We start from the raw sequence: 22,250 nt of genomic DNA on the forward strand, positions 1-22,250 counted from the left end.
TCTATCTATCTATCTATCTATCTATCTATCTATCTATCTATATCTCTCTGTCTGTCTGTCTCTGTCTGTCTGTCTGTCTGTCTGTCTGTCTGTCTGTCTGTCTGATCTACTGTAACACATCTGGAGTGTTCGCTTGACATAAATCTGATGTCGTTACGTAACGAGCACGCAAAAAAAAGCATTACGCTATTACGTAACGGTTTTGACTCCGCCCATCCTCCAGTCGCGCATGGGCACTACGTCGCAGCTCGGCTAAGCTCCGCCATTGAAGGAGTTACGATTCCGAGGAAAGGGTCAGAGAGGTAGGAACGCTCCATCGGTACAGTACGGTTTCGCGTTCCCCCACGGGGTTACACAAAAAAAGGTTAATAACCGTAGCAGGCGACGGTAACAGTCCCCGCATAGTCTCGTCGCCTTTCTGTGCTTTTCCGCCGTGTTTTGCCTTTGCCTCAGAGGGATAAAATTGGAAGAAGTAACGGGGGGGCAAAGCGAGGCGAGCTAAAGCTAGCTGGCTAGCTGTTCTCGGGAGGGTGGGGAGGGGCGGGGGTAGGGGTGGGGGGGTTCTTGCCTACTCTCGTTTGATGGATCCGCGAATCGCCTGGTTCCAACCAGAACAACGCGGACCCGCTAACAACCTGTGGATGCAGATCTGGGAGACGACGCAAGGGCTCGGCTACCTGCACGTCAACAGCTTCGGCATCCTAAAAGCAAGCCTCAGCGCGGCGTCAGGAGCCGTCCTCCTCGCCGCCGGGACCGGGCCGTCCGAGTCGACCATGACGACGAGTCCCACCGGGGACGGAGAGATCATGGAACAGCGGGACTTTTTGCCGCTGGAGACCGGCAACCGCAACCATCGAGCGGCGGCGCCGAGCAGTAGGGCCCCGGCGGAAGGGCATCCCAACAAGAGGAAACGGGACAACAAGGCGAGCACTTTCGGATTCAACTCCAGTCTCTTGAACGGTGGCCCCGGCACCGAGGGCCGCGACGTATACGTGGGCACGCCGTGGAAAAACAGGAGCTACTCGGAAGGCATCGTAGGGTAAGAGAAAGTTTCTCTTTTGGGGGCGTATTTAGTCATTATAGGGCCCGAGGCCAATCCGGTCAGGAGGGCCTCCATATTACACATATTTTTCAATACATAATGCTGATTTTAGCTAATCGAAAAGAGAAGCTCAGTTTCCCAACGATATATTGACAATTCAAATGCATAACAACGTTTCATCTCCGATACTTCTCGATTTAAAGTTTGTTTATCTGGAATACTTGACGTTTTTACAACACGTCCTTATTAACCAGCAGCTTAGGTCTAGCTAGAAAAGCACAAAATTTGGCTCAGACGTTCGGGGAATCCCGAGAACAATTTAATGTAATTTTGCAATAATTATTTTACTGATACACAAACTACTTAACGTCATCTTGAAACAGTGCAAATGACCTCAAAATGCATGTAATCTAGAGTACATATATCAATATACAGTATGCAGAATTCTGCTGAAGCCTGCATAAAAATGCAAACATAAGGTCCTGTTACTTAGATTTTTAGAATGAAATGATTATTTTTGGGAAACTGACAAATGTTTGATTTAAAAAAAGATCTTTTGTTTCTTTCAACTTTTCCCAATAACCATTTTCAAATATGTGAAGGGAAATTACTTCTAAAAATTCTTATTTATTAAAAAAATTAAGAGTATTTATATTGTAAATCAGATTAGACGGTTACACTACTGGACAAACTGCAGGGCTGTAGTGGTCTCAGGTCGGGACTTGGACTCAACATTTTTACTTACAATACTTTGGCATTTGACTCAGACTTGTCTCGAACTCTGCTATCAGACTATCAAAAATATTTTTTATCGACTTGACCAAATTCAAGTTTTTATTTCTAAAAATAATAACATCTTTAAAAATGAGCTTGAAATAGTCTTTCGAATTACCAAAATAGCTTTTTGATTGGTTAGACTGACCGCAAGTGTCAAAGCATGCAGTCTTTTCCTATGTAACAGCCAACAGCGGGATTCTAAAATTTGGTTTTACAAACAATTGAACACATGCAACATCTTAAAAAACAAAACAAAAAAAACAAACAGATATGAAGGAACCTGCCAATTCTGCAAGAGGAAAGTTTCAGACACAAAAGGAACCACGTCAAACTTTGTTTTTTTTTTTTTATTATTGTTTGTGGCTTAGCTTCACACAGGTTAATGATCCATTCCATGTCATCTCGGAAGAGTATTGAGTGTAATGAAATTTCTCAAATTCTGTGGTTCTAAAAATAGTATTTCTGTGTTTTGAGGTTAACTCTTGTCCTCATCTGGACTTAGAATTGACCACAGACCTTGTGGACTCGAACCTCACTTGGGCTCGAATCTTTGTGACTCAGACTTGACTTGGACTCCTACATTTGTCACTCAAACTTAACTTGGACCCGATAAATGTAGACTTGACTACAGCTCTGTTAATTGGACAGGAGACCGTTTTACACACACGCATGAGGTGGTGAAAGATCTCCAGTTATTGATTGGGGAACATTATTCCCTTTACAAGGCGTTTCAGAGCTCTCTGATGCTCTTGACGAAGTAGTTCTGACATTTGACATCGAGCCCAGGACACGTAGTCGTCCATCCAGTTGGCTCAGGAGGAGGACGGTCAGTCAGGTTCTTCAAGAGACAAATATCTGCTCTTCGGTCAAAAAAAATTCGTTGTAGACACCTTTTCTGGACCAGGGTTTCCTCCCCAAAAACTTGCCAAGCCTGGTTGGGGGGGGGGATACTGAACACTCAACACCAAAACCGAAGGACAAAAATTGGATCGACAATGGTAAAAAGTCATAGTATCCATTAAAACATTATGTATTTCTTTAATATTTTAATCATTTTATATCACGTTATCCTACTTTGTCCAGGCTTTGTGATCTCGGGGTCTTAAGCAGGTGCTCACTTGGCTCATGCATGCCTTGGGCCATCTCTGCTGCACATAAGCTCAACGTGCACCCAGTGCGACCGAGTCCGCCCACTCCACTCCATACTTGACACAAGTCACATGATCCACCCACTCGTCAGCACACATGCAGTACATTTCACACAGCATGTGCGGAGGACATCTTTCGGCAAATCTCACGGGCCTTCTACTTGATGTGTATTGAAAGCATAAGTGTGTTAAGTGGGGCCCACAGGCCAGATCTAAACCTTTGTGTCATTTTATGTGACATGGTGAAAAATATTTCAATTTTTCTTTATCTGTTCAAAACAAGTGAAAACAATCTTGTTAACCAATTGCAGTTTCGACAGTTCTGTAATATGAGTGGGGTTGTTATTTGGGTTCCCACACAGAATACTATACTATTTCAAGGAATATTGCCCAGCTGGTGATCATTATAGCGCTTGTAGAAGATCCTGTAGGAGAAACTGTTTTACTATACTGCCTAAGGCACATGTACAGTAAGTCACATGTACAGTGTATATATAGTTAGAACGGCATGTTAATCAGTCAATGTGTCAAACGCTGCGTTTTGACCCTTGTGTCACCACATGCAACAAGCAGGAGCAAGCGCAACCTTGACTGAGTGGCGAGATATTGTTTTAGCACAGGTTCTTCATCGTGTCTGGGGTCAAGTTTTTTGACTAACAAGAATTCCCATAGGAGGTCATGGGAAAGCGAAAAATGGATTCCAATTAATTAAAATGGTGGCCAACATAAAACCTCTGACAAATGACTTGACCATTACAATACTGCAAGAGTGATGTGGAGGAAATTCACACAAATTCTTGCAGTATTTTAGCCAAGGGATGGCACACTCCTCATAGTGTGATAACTAAGTGGTTGTGCCATGTTGAACGTTGACATGTTATCACCATCTGGGTGGAATTTCAGCTTCCTGGTGTCTTTTAATCGTCTACCTTTTACGTGAAATGCCTTAGATCAAAAGGATTGGACAAAATACAGCACAAGGGTTCAAAGTCCTATTTTTACCTTAAAGTGTACCTGTGGTGCTGAGAAGGAAAAATAAGAATTGCAATAAGAATTGCACCCCAAAGCATTTCTGGTTTTGTGTAGTATTAAAGCAAGGTGACAAAGCTGAGGCCATCTAAATCTGACCTAGAAAATGCTGCATATTGAATGGAAAAATATGAAATATGTTTAAATCACATTTCAAATGTGAGTGTGTGTATGACTTTTGGTTGAATTCAGTACAACTTTTGATTTGTCAACAAACCACTTGATTACCAAGTCAATTGATAGTTATTTCTGATCATTCATAAATAGTTTAGAGAATTAGCATTGTCCAAATTTTGGATTGCAGCCTCCCAAGTAAAACTATTTTCAGATTTCCTTAGTCCTGGAAGAAAGTGCAGGGATTGTCATTGTGTTGAATCAAAATGCTACATTTTCAAACGTCTGCTTTTACTTTGAAAAAAAAATCAGCATTTTTGCAAATTTTATGACGTTAGGGACCAAATTAGCAGTAGTTGTGCTTTTTTTTTATTTTTTATTGAATAGATTTACAACAGATTTTTATTGATTTGGGGTTTTTTGGATGGACATGGGTGTATACCTCTCACCAATTAATGTTGGCAAACATATCTGGTTTATAACATTTGAAAAAGGACTGATTCTGACCCGAACATATTCTGGAAAAAAATTACACATACAGGTAGCTAACTCCATTTGGCCACTCCAGTGCAAAAGCAATCGTGTCACTTGAAGCATGTGGATATACAGTAAATCCAGCCAGAGATACTGTGCTTGTTTTTGGTCGGACCGAGCCTTTCTTGTGCCGCTTCTTGTTGCATTTTGTATTTGCAGACCAGAAACTCATCTCCATGTGATTTGAGGTTGCATGAAGTCGTAAATCTGTGATCCGTTGCAGCATGTGATTTGTGTCCTCGCAAGCAGAGGCGAGGGTGGAGGTGGGCGTTATTCTTGAATATATTTTTCCTCCCCGGGGACTGTCTATGACTCTACGCTATATTTGGATATGGGAGACAAAGGCATGTGCTTATTTGTTTTCAACACTCCCCTTTCTTGTTCTCTTCTCTCAATCCCTTTCTCTCCAAGTTCAGCGTGCCTTCTCACAGTGTTGACATGCTCTGCACGGACTTGACTTCCGCAATTCAGAGGCAGAAACCTGACCCTCCTTTGTGGATGTCCAATCAGAGGATAGTTCCCGCCCTCTTTTCATATATTGCTATAGCTCTGTATTTGATCTGCTTTATATGGATTCAGGAAGTCAGCATAGCCCGTTGAGCTTCTCAAGTGAATTGAGTTCTCGCCGGCTGTTGTTGAGTGGGCGCAATTGAAGGAAACCTCTTGCAAACATAGGTCCAGTACTAAATAATTGCAATAGAACCTTAAACGTTTTTGATTTGTTTAGCTGTGGGCATTTGTAAAAGCTATGATGTCTATTATAGGCAATTTGTAAATGTAATTTTAACATTCTTAAAGTTGATAAAAGTGGGCAATTCATAAATCGCTGATTATTGTAAAAACATTTAAAGAGTCTAAAATGAGGCGCTCAATGCATTGACCATGGTCAACAAGTTGACTTCCTAGTTATTGTTGGTCACCCACATGACATCGCATTATATGGGAAAAACAAGCGGAAAAAATTCACCTCAAATAAACATCAATCTTAAAGTATGTCAGCCGTAAGATTTTGCTTGATTTTGTTTGATTTTTTTCGCCAAGTATTGACAGCTGAGCATGAACAACAGCACCCTGTGGACATAATTTCAGAACAATGCGTTTTGTTTACATCGGAAGCTGCTCACTCTGGGAGCAAGAGATTATCAAGATCACCGTTGTCGTGACCATGCTTTCATTCATCACTTGTTATTGTACATTTTATTTTGAAAATTTGGCTGGTTTTCTCAAGTTTGCCTGTTTTACTATAATACAGAGACTTGACAGGAAGCACATTCTCCGATATGTCTCATTGTACTTCTGGCTTAAAAGCTGGACCATCGCTGGACATTGGGATATCAATGACGGCTCTTTACTGTAGATCACCGGAGATTAGTTGGTGGAAAATTAAATCTCAGGGCAAAACGGTTCCACAAAGGACATGCAACTTCACACGGTATTGGTGGCATATACATTTCTGGTGATTAAAGCAAACACCTGCTTGTGTGGTATAAAAAAATCCAAACAGCATTAAATCATTTCAAAAGTGTTTGAAAACTATTCAGGGGTAAGAATAAACGACACAGCAGGCCATATTCGGTCCACATGCCATAATTTACTCACGTCTGACTCAGCGTCTAAAATGGAAGCTGAAGAGGAGGCAGTGAAACGATACCTAGTGATCCTGGGTTAACGAACCAAACTTTTAATCACTTAAGCGCCTGTGGTTTAATTACAAGCTGTCACAGCACCAGCACACCCATAACGCTCCTGTACACAAATGTGTCACTGTCAATTACTAAATACTTAGTGCCTTAGTTTCTGGTTGTGTAGCCCTGCCCGCTCACATGTTTGCTGCCACAAGTTCAGTCTAAGATGCATGTGCATGACATAACTCAGGTCTTCCTTGTGGTTCTTATCCAGCCTGCATGAACCCAACACTGATACAGCGAGCAGCGTTCGCACTTTTTGTCCCAAGGGGCCAGACACATGCTGATTGTTTTCCTGTTTTATTGCCCACTAGAGATGGGGTATTGTAATCGATGAATTTGTCGTAAAGGGTGTGCGGAATTGATTTGTCATGTCTCTAAGCAATTGTGGCGGAATGGAGTGCACCACCTCGCTGATTTGGTCTACTAGTATTTTGCTGTAGAGTGAAGGGTAACATGCCGTCTGCATTGTCAAGTAGTGGTGGTTATAGTAGGAGTAGGGTGTTACCCAACCTTTTGTTCAGAGCACATATTTTACACCGTACTCAACCAGCGCACCAATCATGTAACAAAAAGCCTTTGTTGTCTCAAATCATTAATAAATTAAAGTTAATTGTGTACGTTGTGTCATCTAGTCCCACAAGCATTGCAATTTTTTTTATTTTTTTTTTTGTCATTGTATGTAAGATATGTATCGAAACTTGGAGCTGCTCTAGGGTAGTAATCAGTTGAACAACTAGCAAACATTTTGAGTGTACTTGCAAATATGTACAACCGCATTTCCAAATATATTCAAATGTATTTGCAAATGCTTTCAAATGTATTTGTAGGTAAAATGCTAAAAATATATTTTTTTCCCAGGAATGAGTGCCACAAGTGCCAATACCAGGTATCCGTATAGTGCTGATCGCAGCCTTATTTCAAGGTATCAGTACTTGCGACAGTGGCAGACACTGTATCGGCAGCCCGCTTATTACTTACTTAGAATTTTTTTAAATGTATTGGTGTAACGTGTGCCGAATGCTTTAAAAATGTGTTTATTTTTTACTTTTACATAAATGGCAGAACCCTGTGATGTGACAAAATGATATATTTTTAGCATTTAGCCTCTCACCGGCCTTCAAGTAAGCTTCCAAGTACATTTAAATGCAATTACAAGTACATCCAAATGTATTTGCAAGTTTGAACGTACTTGCAAGTACTGTACGGATCAATCAAGCTTGCCAATCAAAAATCTTGACTCCACGTTGACAGCTCCATGCAGCCATACGTTACTTAATTCCAGTGATGTCTGAAAGTCGCTAAGGCACACATTGAGTTAAATAGAAACCCGAACAAATACATCACCGTTTGTAAATAAATAATCATTTTCAGAACAAGTCAAATGTCATTAGTCAGTTTCTTCTCATACACTATGCCTAAATAGACACACAGCTTGTTTTTTATGATTGTGAGATACAGTGTCTTTCTAAGAAAGAGCACCATGTTATGGCCATATCATATGTAAAAAAATAAAGGCGTCTCAATCTTTTGTTGCTGTGCTGATCCTACAGCTTTGCGTGATCTCTGTATTGAAAGTGGTTTGTTTTTGCTGTAGCCCAGAGTTCAGCATTTATACTAAAAGCGAAAGTATTTTCAACGTCACATCGTCAGTGGACACTCAAGTCATCTCCAAATTGTCCGATGTTGTATGCGTGCGTGAAACTGCACCCACCTTATTTTCTCCAATGGCTTGGCGACAATTTTCTTCAGGTGAAATTGGCTTTTGAGTGCATGGCCATCAAGGCTACTCATTATGGCAACAATGAAAGTCTTTGCACATCAAGTGTGAGTTTGCATCTTATTGCGACTCCGTCCATTCATACCAGCACAGAAACATGAGTCAGCAATTTGCCTTTATTGCTGCCGTTAACTATTGCAGTAAAACATGGATATGCTAAATTCCCATTCTGAGCCTGAGGTGTTGGATAATCAAGTGCTGATAGCAGAAAACGGTCCCAGATCAACACCAAGACGTGCTCATGTAACAGGAGCTAGTGCTATGGGTTCCTTTGGCCAACAATTAGCACTTTGGATCAGTTCATGGATTAAACATTTATGGATCTGCCATCTGTTAGACATTGACACCTCCTTGCTTCTTGTTTATGCTCATCCCGTTTTTAAAGAAGCACCTTGCCATATACGGTTCTTTCACCTCGAAGTCTAGGCTAACAGTGTCCTGTGACACTTGTGAGTCTCAGGTCGCAAAAGTTGGCCCACATTGGTCAAAATAGTGTCATGGCGTCAGATAAACTAAGCTAAGAAGAAAATGAAAGACTGCAATGTCATTACAGATTAGAAGAGGCACTTTTTGTTATTGTAGTTGCATGTGCTGCTTTTTATTTATTTGTTTTTTTAAAGTGTGTCTTAAATCATTAGCTATCAATTTTTTTTCAATGATTTACCACTTGTGTTTTTAATTCAGAACCCATTTACCAGGGCAAAGCATTTTCAGATTAAAAACAAATGTCTGATTTACTTAACATTGTAATTGCATTTGTAGACACATCTCTAGGCATATTGTTCTCAAGCAACTCCAGTAGATTGTGTAAAATCATCTATTTTATTTCTGAGCCGTGTGCTGGAAAAGTTGACTCAAATTCCAATTCATTTCCACTTAATTTGAAAAGGAAAATGTATTGATCTTGTCACGGGATTGAAAAGCAATAATGTACATTTGCTGATTCTTCCAGAAACCCTGTTAAATCTCATACCCCCTAAAGTGCCTTCACATGTCCCCATTTGAAAACTACTTTCTTACTAGATAAGTATGTGCATGCACCAGTTCATCATTAACACAGAGTTGTACATTGTAATCTTTTCTGCTAGTCAAACATAAGCACTTGTTTTACCGTACTTGAAATTCATTTCAAACTGGTTTTATTTTTTGCACCTCAAAACCCATGTTATTTTGGATTTACATTGGGATTTTTGGGTACGGAACGTTTTGGTTGGTGGAAAAGTGTTAAAATCGCACACGGAGCGAGTTAGGTGAGAGGGAATTTGGCTCAACACACTAACATGGGTTTTCTGTAAACAAACGCATTGCAGCTCAGCCTCTGGTGTGAGGTCATTACAGCTAACTACAATATGTTATTGGCACTGTTGAATTTAAGTGGTACACTGTATTTTAATAACATAATGCTTCTGACTCTTCAAACATTTTCTCTTGTGTTTTTCTAAAAAGCAGACAAAGTATTGATGAAGTACTTACCTAACAGATTACAAGAAAAGGTTTAAAATGTTTTATTTTCCTTTTTTTTTTTTTTTTTTTTGCCTTTACTATACCAAGTTTAAATCGAATCGCCACCTTAAAACTAAAGTACTTACTGTGGTTTTTAGCTTCTGATTACAGCCCTAATCATTTTTAAAACATTTTTGCATTAACCACCATTTTGGGAGGTATCCTAAATTGTACCCAGCAGAGCATACACATTGTCGGAGCAATGGCTAGCAATCACTTATTCTCTGCAATAGCACTTTTGTTTTTTTTGTGCAAAATTAGTATTCTGTGAGAAAGGCTAACATTCACAGCAATCAAGTGGAGCATAATAGTGTTTTGGAAACACCCTTTCCTTCCCCCAGGAGCACACTATCTTTTGCAAAAGATTACATAACTTTACGATAATCCAGGCAAGTGTGATTAATCGGCTTAAGGGTGCCGGGGGGCTACAGGACCTGTAATTCAATCCAAGGAGTTTGTGTGGGAGAGGAGACTTTCCGTGGCCTGTCCCAGTTACCGGGAAATGAAACTTATGAATGAAACCTTAGATACAGTTAAGCTCTGTTAACTCAGACACTTTATTACTACATTACTGAAGCCATTAATTAATCAGCTAAAAATATTACTGTTTTTAATATTATATAAACCAGCATCATGTACGAATGTGTTGTGCTGTTTGATTTTGGCCCCAAAAGCTATATGTTGTAAACATGCAGAGTGGAGCTGTTGACTTTCAGTTAGCGTCAAACGAAACCTAATGGGCTTTTGATGGAAGGCAGGATACTGCACTTTGCACAGGGGAGAGAGGAAAAAAAAATAAAAAGGGATTAGTCATTACATTGGAGTTTTGCCCAGCTCGCAATTTTGGACTATTTAAAGCAAACACATGTAATCGGCTGTCTCAGCGTGCTAGTAAAAGTGATTTTTACTCTTCAAAATAGGCTGTTATGGGTTATACTGTAGATTGTTGTATAAAAGGAGACATATAATGGAAAATTGATTTTTCATGAAGAGTTGTTCCTCTGCTTGACCATCAGTCAAATGTGACATAGAAGAATAATGTTAATGCTTGAACGATTTTGTCATGTGACTTCAGTTCGAACAGCCAGGTTGCACTCATCTGACCCGCATGTGACCAACAAGCGATTAACAGCACAATCCTCCTCTTAAAAAGGTGTAATCAAATTAGAAAAAACAAAGCAACAATAACAGACAAGGTGGATGCAACTCAATGGAGAGAGCGAGAGACAGAAACAGAGGGAGGTGTGTTTTGTAGATGTTGCAGGACCTGCACAAAGTGCACCGCCAAAAACCTCACCCTTCAGCTCCTCAATTTACTCATGACTTGTAACAAATTGAAAATTTTCTGCCTCTGGTATGACAGCCATCTCAATATCACCAGGTGCTCTCCATTGTGGCACTTCCATCAACACTCATGTTAACCCCGCCCACTGTGTGGGCTCTCATTACGCAAACAGGACAGTTTGGGGTTATTTTGCGTTCACACGCAGTTCGCATACAGGTCGTTTTATTTTGAAATGTGAATGATCTCAGAAACAAATCGGAATTTAGAATTAAGTGTCAACATAGCCATAGTCTCTCTTTTCCTCCTCGCTCACTTATATATTCCTTTATTTTTCACTATGGTATCATCATACGTATGATACAACACAAAATAAAACTGAAACTAAACAAATTGTCTCTCTTAAAAAAAGTGATATAAAAACAAATATAAAGAGTAAATCACAAAACGACCTTCTTTGAAATGGGTGAGTTTTGATAAAAAAAAAGTCTATCTGCTTACCAAAATCAGAATGAATATTATTGTTGTTTGAGTGGATGCCTTCAATACTTCGTCCTCTGCTTCAGTTTCCCAACCGTTTTGATAAAAAAAACAAAAAACAAGTCCATCTGCTTACCAAAATCAGAATGAATATTATTGTTGTTTGAGTGGATGCCCTCAATACTTTGTCCTCTGCTTCAGTTAATGGGTTGATGGGTTAAAGGTCAAATTGTTTTGTTTCCATGAGCCTCACCAGAAATAAGGGTATTGTTTCTGTTGGCTTTTGAGTGCACAACCTCAGCTTTTTTTTTTTTTTTTTTTTAAAGATCTATTATGCGTTTTTACATTCTTTAGTCGGAATGGATCACAATAGATCACGAATTACAATACACTTAACGTTCACTTCTACTGTTTGTTTGAAATCCTGGTTCAGAGGGGATGTTTTTCATCTCATATCTGGCTTTTCAATGACAAGTATAGCTTCCATGGAGACCTGGGCTTTGTGATTTGGTGAGTGGGTACTAGTTGTCAAACATCCCATCACCGTAAGACAAAACTGATAGCCCATGACGACAAAGTAAAAGCCCAATTTGTATTGTTACTGGACATGGCAGGTCTGCATTCCCAAGCCGCCAAGTTGCACGTCAGTTAGTATAGCCAAGCCACCATGTTGGCAATATTTCTGAACTTTCACCTATGTGCCGCTTATCTGAAGATAACATTCGGGGTATAGCTAATACTCATTTGCAAACTTTGCTTCTGTAATTAGATTTTAACTTTGATTACTTTGATTGATCCATCGATGGCTTTGATTACTTTGATTTGAACTTTTGAGTGTGCTCTTCGCACATAACCAGCTTACTGTTTGGTTCCAAACCTTTCTCAAGTAAGTCCATAACCCACCGATCATGAGCCTTGCCCTTTATGGCGCTTATGTCTTTTTAGAGCAGTATACCACTGCCTGTTTTTCCAGCCGCGCCTCCCATTTTTGCAGATAAAGGCAGCCAGAGAAAGAGGTCGGCGTATGCGGGCAGGGTGACCTGTTCTCAAGGACGCATGCCCCCGGCGCTGCAGCCACATGACACCGCCGGTGGGACACAGCTGGGATTCCTCATTTTGATTTTTGCTTGTTTGCAAAATAAGCCCCGGGTCTTTGCCGCACATTCTCCGTTGTCATATGTGCATGTTCCTGTTTTGTTTTTACAAATTATTAACTTTTTGCAACATGAGTAAAGGTCAGCACATATGAGCGCGTGTGGCTTTTTCTGTGCTTGCGGAATGTGACCTGTTGAGCAGTTTTCTACCTTTATTTCTGAGAGGTTGAAACTTGAGCTTCTTGTCGTTACATTCATAAACTTATCACTGATTTTCACCTTGTTTTAATCTCTCATCGTCATTTGTTAAGGGTGGACATTTTGATCCCTTTTGACTATTTTTCTACTCTTAATAATATTTATACAAAAGTGATTCATTAATATTTTATTATTATTTGGTTATTAATAGCTTGTATTTAATTTCATGTTTTATTGTCGTCTAGCTTACATGAAGAGATTCGAGACTTCTACGCGTACATCTCACCACGGCCGGAGGAGGAGAAGATGAGGCTGGAGGTGGTGGACAGAATTAAGGGCGTCATCTACAACCTTTGGCCAAGTGCTGAGGTATAGCGGCTCTACTCTCCACTGGACTGCAGCAACCTGTTTTCTTCTTACCCTTAGTCTCCCTTTGACTAAGGTTGTGGCAATATTGTAACATTTGAAGATACGTGGCTAGAAATGACAAAAATAATGACAAAACCACTAGCCGTGCCTCAGATCTGGATGCAGCATCGTATTGGCTGCAGAGTAGTGCTTTACTAGGAGCGTAAAGACATTTTGTGCTCAATGAACGTCTCTTGTGACTAGCGAGTGCCCCGCCGTGTCAACTCGTGATAGAATGGCTGCTTGGTGATTGCAATAGTGTGCTTTGTGACTCAAGACCTTTGTAGGTGTACTCTGGCACCACCCATTGTCATCACAGTAGCAACGTGGCAGGTTTTTTTAAGAAATGAAACTTTCAAAATGTAGTTTGTTTGGAAAGGCCACTTCAACCTAAATGCAACTTAAATTGAATTTTGAAAAGCGAATGATGTGATCTGGAGAAATAGAGCCTTCTGTGAAGTGAAAAATGGTCTTTTTGATTTTTATGTACACCAGCTTTACAAAATTTGGTCAAAAAGCACCTTCAAAGTAGTCCGTAAAGCAGCATAAGATTATTTCCCAACATTCTCTTCAGTTCTTCCTCTTGTTCCTAGTCAGCTAAACCCATTCTTCAATTGGCTAGTTTTTGAAGTGCTCATTCCATGTTTTTTTTTAGAAAATTCCACAATTTGGTGGCCGCTGGTGGCCGTTTGTCACGGGGCAAACAACAGCAACTACAGATGAAATGCAATGAAAGAAATTTGATTGACTACATTTTAAGCTACAAAGCTACTTCAACATAGTGGATCACCTCGTTCTCCTCACACGGCACAAGTCTGTCTGCTGTACACAGGCTCTAGGAGGCAGGGCAACAGGTTGGCCCGAGTTCATTCATTCACAAACACAATACTGCTATCGGATTAGCCACGTACGTGCACACACAAACACTACATTTTTATTCTCGGGCTTAAGGGAGAAGGCTTAAAACCTATTTGTGTTCAGCCAGCAGCGTGTGTTGCTTAACAGGAGGCTTAAAAGGTGGAAGGTTGGATGAGATCATTAAAGACTTAAAGTTCTTTTTTTGTCGTTATTGTCACTTCTGATTTATACAACATGCTCCACATGTTAACAGGAATAGGTGGGAGTGGAGCGCGATCTAAATGTAAAAAAAAAAAAGTTTGCATACTTGCATCTGTTGTGATGAATGTAGTATAAATATGTCGTTGCTTTGTAGGTGCAGGTATTTGGAAGCTTCAGCACGGGCCTTTATTTGCCAACAAGGTGAGTCACCAACACTTGACATAATTTAGCCTCTATTATATCTACAGGATTTTTTTTAAATTCCTTTTTTAAATTTACATTTGTACAATAAGTCACATGCCCTGATTTACGGTATATAGTTAAACTATATTGCTGAATGTGCATATTTTGACAAATAATGTTCTAACCTCTAATGCACAGAATGTACATAAATGTAAAATGAACATCCTTGCAGTCGTTTGCCTGCGATTTATGTTTGTAATTGTCATGCAAATATAAAAAAAAATATCCAAAATGTATCAACCCCCTCTTTTATGTGCCAAACTATAGCCTATTACACAAAAAAAGCATTACAAGATTATTCACTGAGCTCTTTTGCTAAGTAAAACAGCTGCATCCATCAAACCATTCAGACAGCGTAAGTAAAGGCATTCCCTAAAAGACACCTCCACCAGTATGAAGTTTGGTCAAAACGTAAGAGCTATTCTCTCAGTGTTTTACACTATCTTTCTTTCTTTTTTTTTGTCTATTATGATTTGTCATCATTTTTGTATTGCGCAGCAGGAACAGAGATATGTTTTCTTGTCTTCCAATTTCCTTGTTTTCTATCACCGGTTTCCTTTGGTTCTGTCGTCTTTAAATTACTAGAAAAAGGCAGATAAAAAGCAAAACACTCACTTAATCCTGTCTGTTTGGTTGCTGAGCTGATGTATCATGAAACACATGAAAAGTTATCGATGATTTTTATTTTTTGTGTGTGTGTCTTTGACTTGAAGTGAACATGTAGTTTATGTTGTGCGGTTTCCACAGTGACATCGACTTGGTGGTATTCGGGAAGTGGGAAACACTCCCCCTCTGGACACTGGAAGAGGCCCTCCGCAAGAGGAACGTGGCCGACAAAAACTCCATCAAAGTTCTGGACAAAGCCACGGTAAAACCTGAGCACCCCCGTGACACCCATTCTCCTTTCTTCTATAAATAAGGGCCACTGAGAAGTTGTCAGACAAGGAAACGCCAAGGAATGATCTCCCAGTCCAATAGAGCTGTTATGGCGTTGCCTTGTTGGACCATTTGCAAAACATTCCATATCTGTATTTTACAAGCACTCCGTTTCCTTTCCTTGGAAGAGGAGGAGTAAAGCTGAACTGGGCTGCATTGTTTTTGCTTGACTTTTATATCGGTGCGTTTTTTTTTCTGGATTGTTTGGACGAATGTTTTTTAGAATCATAAAAATAAAGTCCTTAAGTTAAAAGCTACATGGTGAACGTGGTGATGGACAGATTATTATTTTTGCTGTTATAATTTGTCTTTGTAGTTCTCAGCATCATCTGTGTCATATCTTTCCAGGTGCCAATCATTAAGTTGACCGACTACGACACGGAGGTCAAGGTGGACATCAGCTTCAACGTGAAGAGTGGCGTCAAAGCGGCATGCCTCATCAAGGAATTTAAAGAGGTACTGTTGCTTTAATAGCCCTCTTTGAGGTCACCGAGATGTGCCAACATCATATTCCTACTGTGCAGAAATACCCCGTGCTGCCTTATCTGGTCCTGGTGCTCAAGCAGTTCCTCCTGCAGAGGGACCTTAATGAAGTTTTCACTGGTGGAATCGGCTCTTACAGCCTCTTCCTCATGGCTGTCAGCTTTTTGCAGGTGTGTTAACACGCCGTCACACCAAGACAGGGTTTCATAAACTAGACTTGCTTAGCCATTTTCAGCAGTAAAAAGTTCTTATTTTGTCAATGCACAATTACTAACTTAAAAAAAACAAAACACAGACTTTTTGGCACCTGGTTATTGAAAATGACAGAATACATACTCATTGCTTAGATAACCAATCACGGCTGAGATTGCGACCTTCACGTGTCTAAACCCAGAAAACTCATGGACCGTGATTTGCTATTACCTGAGGTTTGAGCATATGACACCATTTTCAGTCAGTAGTAAGGTGGAATATGTGTTATTAAATGTATTGATAATTTACTTTGCAAATTATAGATGAAATGTCAAGTTTCGATGCCGAAAATGGCTAAAGAAGTTTAGTATCTCTTAAAAAACGCCTCTCAGATTATAGTTCTGAACCTGTTTCCAAACAATGTGCGTAATGGGTTGATATTTTTTTGGAGATCGCCAAGTTATGGCTCCAAGACCACCAGTTTGATAGTTGTTAGCCTAATCCATCAGGCCCACCATTCACAATCTCGAACATTGTTCTTCTGTTTTCCCTCCACTAGCTCCACTACAGGGAAGACGTTTGCAGCCCCAACATCAATTTTGGCGTGCTGCTCATCGAGTTCTTTGAGCTCTACGGACGCCATTTTAACTACCTGAAAACAGGCATCCGGATAAAAGACGGCGGCTGCTATGTGGCCAAAGACGAGGTTCAGAAGAACATGATGGACGGCTATAGGCCCTCCATGCTCTACATCGAGGACCCACTACAGCCAGGTGGGAATTTATGCATTACTACGGCCTTGCGCCATTATTTTCAATCAATCAATCAATCAAATTTTATTTATATAGCCCTAAATCACCGAAGTCTCAAAGGGCTTCACAGAATGAAAAGAGGTCATACAGAGACATCTTTTCAATGTAAGGTACACAACAGCATCCCCTGTCAAAGCTCCCAGAAGGGGAAGGAAAAACTCAAAAACCCCAATTTGGGGAAAATCAGAAACCTCCAGAAGGGACCACAGGTGGGAGGAGCCCCCTTCCAGGCCCACAGGTTGAAGTGGATGCTGCATGTTCCGAACACAGAAACAATATAAATTACAGAAAACAACAATTTTGCGGAACTGTCTGCACTTGGCGACTGCTACCAGTCTTCACGTATAAAATCATGCTATCCCACAGACAATGATGTTGGCCGCAGCTCATACGGTGCCATGCAGGTTAAGCAAGCGTTTGACTACGCTTACGTGGTGCTCAGCCATGCCGTGTCACCCATCGCCAAATATTACCCAAATAACGACACGGAGAGGTAAGTGCAACTTAGTGTTCATGTATTGTTTTTTAACTTTCACTCTTGGTGGCAGTAGGAATGGGAATAAGAGAAAATAGCCTGGTACACTTAAGATGAATAAACACCTATTTTTTTCCCCATCAAAAATCAAAAAGGGGTTGCAACAAAATTCACGTATGGATATTAAAATAATTAATTTAGTGGCAAGACAAATGTATTCCAATTCCCAAAGAGTTAAATATGAAGATTTAAATACAGAGCCCATTTGAGCTCTGTTTCTAACCAAAGCTGCCACTGAAGCACAAGTGTCACATGTCACCATTAAGGGGATACTGTGTAATTTTTCACATGCGCCTGTGAGAGCTTTAGGGGCATAACGTAAATGCAGCAACACACACTCCACCTGCTGTCCGTAGCTATAACACACATGGCGCCCTGCAACCCTAACCCTTGATGAAAAACGGTCTAAGAGGGTGTCACTTGAAGTCAGTTTTACATGATGTATGAACTATTTGTTTATTTACAATTGTAGCATTTTGTTCCAATTTACAATTGTAGCATTTTGCATGTAAACTTACTGCCTGCATTTCACAAGTCTGAATCCTTTCCATTCCATTGTGCGAGCTCATCTCTGGTTTTGTGCTGTCTAAACACTGCTCTTCCTTCCTCGCAGCATACTTGGCCGAATCATCCGTGTGACTCAGGAGGTGGACGAGTACAGGGAGTGGATACGAAAAAACTGGGGTAGCCCGTCTCCGAAGGATCTTCCGCTCAACCGTACGTGACCCAAAACAAATGTTCGCACTCACCCTCAGCCAGGGATGTCCAAACCTTTTTCCCTTTGGGCCTCATGGAGATAACTTGAAAGAAGACGAGCTTTAAAGTTGTTATTACAGTCTGAAGTTTTGTCTCATTTATCCCTTTGGTGCTTATTTCAGGGAATGATGTGACACTGTTCCAGTCCCAAAAGCTGGACAAATGCAACAACAATCTTGCAGATGATGAGGAGGAGGAGGAGGAGGATGATGACGAGGATGACAATGCTGTAGTTATCCTGCCGACGAGGAGCACAACCTTGTCGTCCAACTCGTCTTCGTCGCCGTCTCCTTCCCTGCGCTCGTCGCCATCCTCGTCCCCGCTTTCGCCTTCCACCACGTCCTCCAGCTCCAGTGATGGGGTCAGTCCTTCATCACAAACATAGTTGCAGTACAATTGGGCTTTACATACTTTTTTATTAAAAAACAAAACAAAAACATTTATGCATAAAATCCAGGGTAAAACAAGAGGCAACATTGGGGTATTTTACGTATTTATTTTTAAAAGCATTGTTGACAATATGGGTAGTTGAAGTACCCAAACGTAGTTTTTAACATTTTCCTTTCAAGTCCTGGGACATATTTCCACAGACTCGAGTTAAATACTGAATTGAAGGTTTTAGATCCTATCCTCCGTTATTTGCAGTTGCTCACTAGAACTTCTCATTGTCACACTGTGTTTTACCAGGACTCAGACGGCACACCCTGCAAGACGGCCAAGCAGCAGTCGGGTCGCGCTGCCAGTGTCCACAGAGAAAAGTCGGCCGTGGTGACTAATCACCGGACGCAGAACCGCACGACCAGCACTCCACCCGCAGGCAACAAGGGAGGAAAGGTGTGCTCCGCTAACGTGACAAAGCTAAATAAGACTTTGAAAGAACACTCCAGGAGTTTTCCAGAAACTTTTAATTACTATTTTCTCTGATAAAGCAGAGTAGCCATGATGGGTTAGTAGTTCGCATCTTTAACTCTCTTGAAAGCCGGGCCCAATCATTATGGGGTTTTTAAGCGAGTACCGATTTGTGGCAGAATAAAAAAGTTTAATCGGCCCATTGTTTTAATTAGTAAAATAAATAAAACAGCATTTGTCTCTTCCCTATGCATTTCAATAGGTGTCTATCATATGCAGAATTATACTACCTTTTTTTTTTCACCTGAATATAAGTTGCAACTTTTTTCTCATGGGAGAGGGGGCTAGCAACCAGGAGGCAGTTTGCCCGTGAAGCATATTAAAAAAAGTCTTAAAAATATAGTTGTAAAATGACAAAGTATGCATAAAATGAATACGTTCTAGAGACATAAGTGTGTGCAAATATTCTGTTTGCAGAATGCATTGCATGGCGCAATTAATGAAGTTATGTGGACAATAATTCTTCTTGTGTGTTTACATTACTATTAGTTAAATTGGTGTCATTTCACATACGAATGCTAAATGTATAATGCACTTTGTACTTTATATATTTTCTTTTACAAACTGTCACTTTGGGTTTGCTGTAAAGTAATAACATCCAGATCGATTCTTTGCACAGTTTACTTGAATTGATACCCTTAATCACTCTTTGTAAAAATTAAGATTTCCCACACCTGCTGTAAATAGAGTAAATAAAGTTAAAATAAAATTAAATTACTTGCAAATATTGAACATTTGGCCAATGTTTGATTAATTGGTCTGGCCCTGGCTGAAAAGCTACTTGCTTCAAATCTCTTCTGGCTTTTGCTTTTATTTTGTTTTACTTAAAAAAAGGCAGGTTATTTCTAGCTATTTCTATGGTGCACTTAGCCGAGTTGATCCGTTTGTCCCGGGCCCCCAGCAGTACAGTACACAACAAATTTACATTCCCACCCAAATTCAGTGTTATTGTGATCTATTCAGTGCCTCCAGGCAATTATCATATGTCTTCTCCCTTCTCTATCTACCTTCCAGGCTCGCTCTCAGCACAAGGGCGCCCAGCAGAACTCCCCCCGCTCCTCCGGAAACAGCAAAAGTCACCCAAGTAACCGACCACACCACCAGGGCAACGGCAAGAAGAGGAAAAATGTGCGAGACTCTGCACCAGAGGAACTCTGCAGATAGGGAAGTAGCCTTGGTCCCCCGCCCAGCCTTGACTCTTGAAAGGAGGTAACATAAAACAAAAAAATGAAAAAAAAAGGAGAACAACGAGCAGTTTTCTCTGCCAGCCAGCACTCTTTTGTTCTTTTTGCCTCTAGCGCCTCCTGATGTACAGGAGAGGAATTTTCCCTTTTGGAGCAATACACCACAAACTTTTGCTGTTTGGGGAAAAGGTTTCTATGAAAAGGAAAAAAAAAAAGTGGAAACAGCTTCAAATGTACAAAAAAAGATTTGTTTTTAATGAGCATTGAGGTGTAACTTATGCATGTTTTTTGGGGGGGATGATTTTTGTTGTTATGTCTGAACAGGTCAAAGGACAATTTATAGGAAAAAAACACTAAAAAGAAAAAAATAATTGTTTCATAAGATGATCTTTTTACAAAAAAATGAACCCGCATTTTTTTTTTTCCCACGGGCGTTCCATTGCCATGCCAACATGACCAATCATCATCAGCATCCTTTTTTTTTTTTTTTTTTTTTTTACTGTCCATGTCTGTTAACCTTTATGGTAATCGCACGTCTCCACATATGCCAGGGTTTCCCCAATGTTTTCTCAACACAAATTTACTGTGCAACACATGCTGTACATAAACTAAAAACTAAACACAACAAAAGAAAATAGCCCCCCCCAACACACACACACACACACACACCATTCGGGGAACCCTGCCTTATAAGGTGGAACTGAATTCACACGGTTTTATTGCGATATATACATTAAAAATGATAGAGATACAATTGTGGCGACAAATTTGTGTATTTGTAAAATGTATTTATTTTTTTATGAACTATATGAATATAGTATATGAATATATGGATAAATATACACACTATGAACCCTTTGAGGGGGGCTATATGTTTATATGCTGTGATGTGGGGGAGGTTTATTCAGGTACAATGAAGACAAATATATTTTCTTCCTCATTATTATTATTGGCAGTTGTGACCAAGTTGACAAGTGTGAGAGACCATTTTACGAGTCCTTAAGAATTTTTTTGTGTGTGTTCTGTTGAATTTTAATATCTGGCTGGTCGACTTTTTTGAGATTCAAAACAATTATTCCAATCATGCTCACATAAAAACCGCCACACGATCATTTCTTCCTTGCAATTTAAGCAACGAAAAGTACTTGGATGATCCCTAAAATACCACCAGACCTCCCTTCAAAATTGTGAAAATCTGCTTCAAAAACAATCTCCCAAATTCAGTTCTTTTCGCATTACAGTACAAACTTGTAACCTGTAGGTGGTGGTAGTACCCCACTCTGAAAAAACGTTTTGGGCTTGTACTGCAGTTAAATGTTCAACTTTACAGTTTCTAAACGTATTCATCATAATCAATAATGATAAATATATTCTTGTTATTATTTCTATCAGCCAAATCACAGCCAGCAGCATCTGTATTTTCCATTTTAAAAAATCTTGGCAGCCATTTTCAATGCAATATTATACCAGGTTTAAATGCAGTACCTAAGCACTTGCGGTATATAAGTACATGGATATATGATTATATTAATAATAGTAGTACCGGACAAAGTTGGAGGCTCGTGAAAAGTTAAAAAGTTGGCCGTGTAAAGTGTGAATGTCCCTAAGCAAATACAATCCTTCCTAGATGTCGAGGAAGGTTCCCAACTGTACCGACTGTATTGTCTTTGCTGCTTTTCACCAATTTCATGCAATAAAAACAACAACAAACAATGTCGTCAGTTATTGATTCTTAGGATTAGGGTCATCTTTAATATTTAACAACCGTTCTGGGCAATCACTGCCATTTCTGGGTATCACTACAACTAAAGCCAAAATTGTTTGCGTTTTTACTTTCTTTTGTCCAAAAAGAATGTATTTTGTACATTTTTTTAAGTATTGTTAACGGCAATTTCGCTAATTTCAGAAGCAAGTAAATAGACGAAAAGGACAAAAAACATTTTTGATGAAATCAATCAAAATGGCAGTTTCGTGTGTGTGTTTTTTCCGGTTTTGTTTTTGGAGTGGGCGTGGTTCTATTTGATAGACAGGCGTGAGGGGGCGGGTCTTGGGATTCCAAAGAGGCAG

At 40.0% G+C, this 22,250-nt stretch overlaps 1 protein-coding gene across 1 annotated transcript; it reads left to right on the forward strand.

The window, feature by feature from the left end:
• The first annotated feature begins 279 nt into the window (after positions 1–279).
• On the forward strand, positions 280–21,896 carry tent4b (terminal nucleotidyltransferase 4B). Its single transcript, XM_088413695.1, has 12 exons — positions 280–1,039; positions 12,912–13,035; positions 14,288–14,334; positions 15,124–15,244; positions 15,661–15,768; positions 15,837–15,965; positions 16,547–16,760; positions 17,166–17,292; positions 17,948–18,051; positions 18,213–18,451; positions 18,778–18,924; positions 20,014–21,896. Exons 1-12 carry the CDS (start codon positions 582–584, stop codon positions 20,161–20,163), a joined length of 1,968 nt encoding a protein of 655 aa, XP_088269821.1. The 5' UTR covers positions 280–581; the 3' UTR covers positions 20,164–21,896.
• The last annotated feature ends 354 nt before the right edge of the window (positions 21,897–22,250 follow it).

This window comes from Hippichthys cyanospilos, chromosome 4, assembly GCF_059441005.1.
Source record: "Hippichthys cyanospilos isolate Australia breed blue-spotted pipefish chromosome 4, RoL_Hcya_1.0, whole genome shotgun sequence".
Taxonomy (NCBI): Eukaryota; Metazoa; Chordata; class Actinopteri; order Syngnathiformes; family Syngnathidae; genus Hippichthys; species Hippichthys cyanospilos.

What these genes read in the sequence shown, in the direction of transcription:
- tent4b (XM_088413695.1), top strand. Translation starts at nt 582, where the DNA reads ATGGATCCGCGAATCGCCTGGTTCCAACCAGAACAACGCGGACCCGCT. An exon ending in TACTCGGAAGGCATCGTAGG is followed by an intron (nt 1,040 to 12,911) that starts GTAAGAGAAAGT and finishes ATTGTCGTCTAG; the next exon opens with CTTACATGAAGAGATTCGAG. An exon ending in AAGTTCTGGACAAAGCCACG is followed by an intron (nt 15,245 to 15,660) that starts GTAAAACCTGAG and finishes ATATCTTTCCAG; the next exon opens with GTGCCAATCATTAAGTTGAC.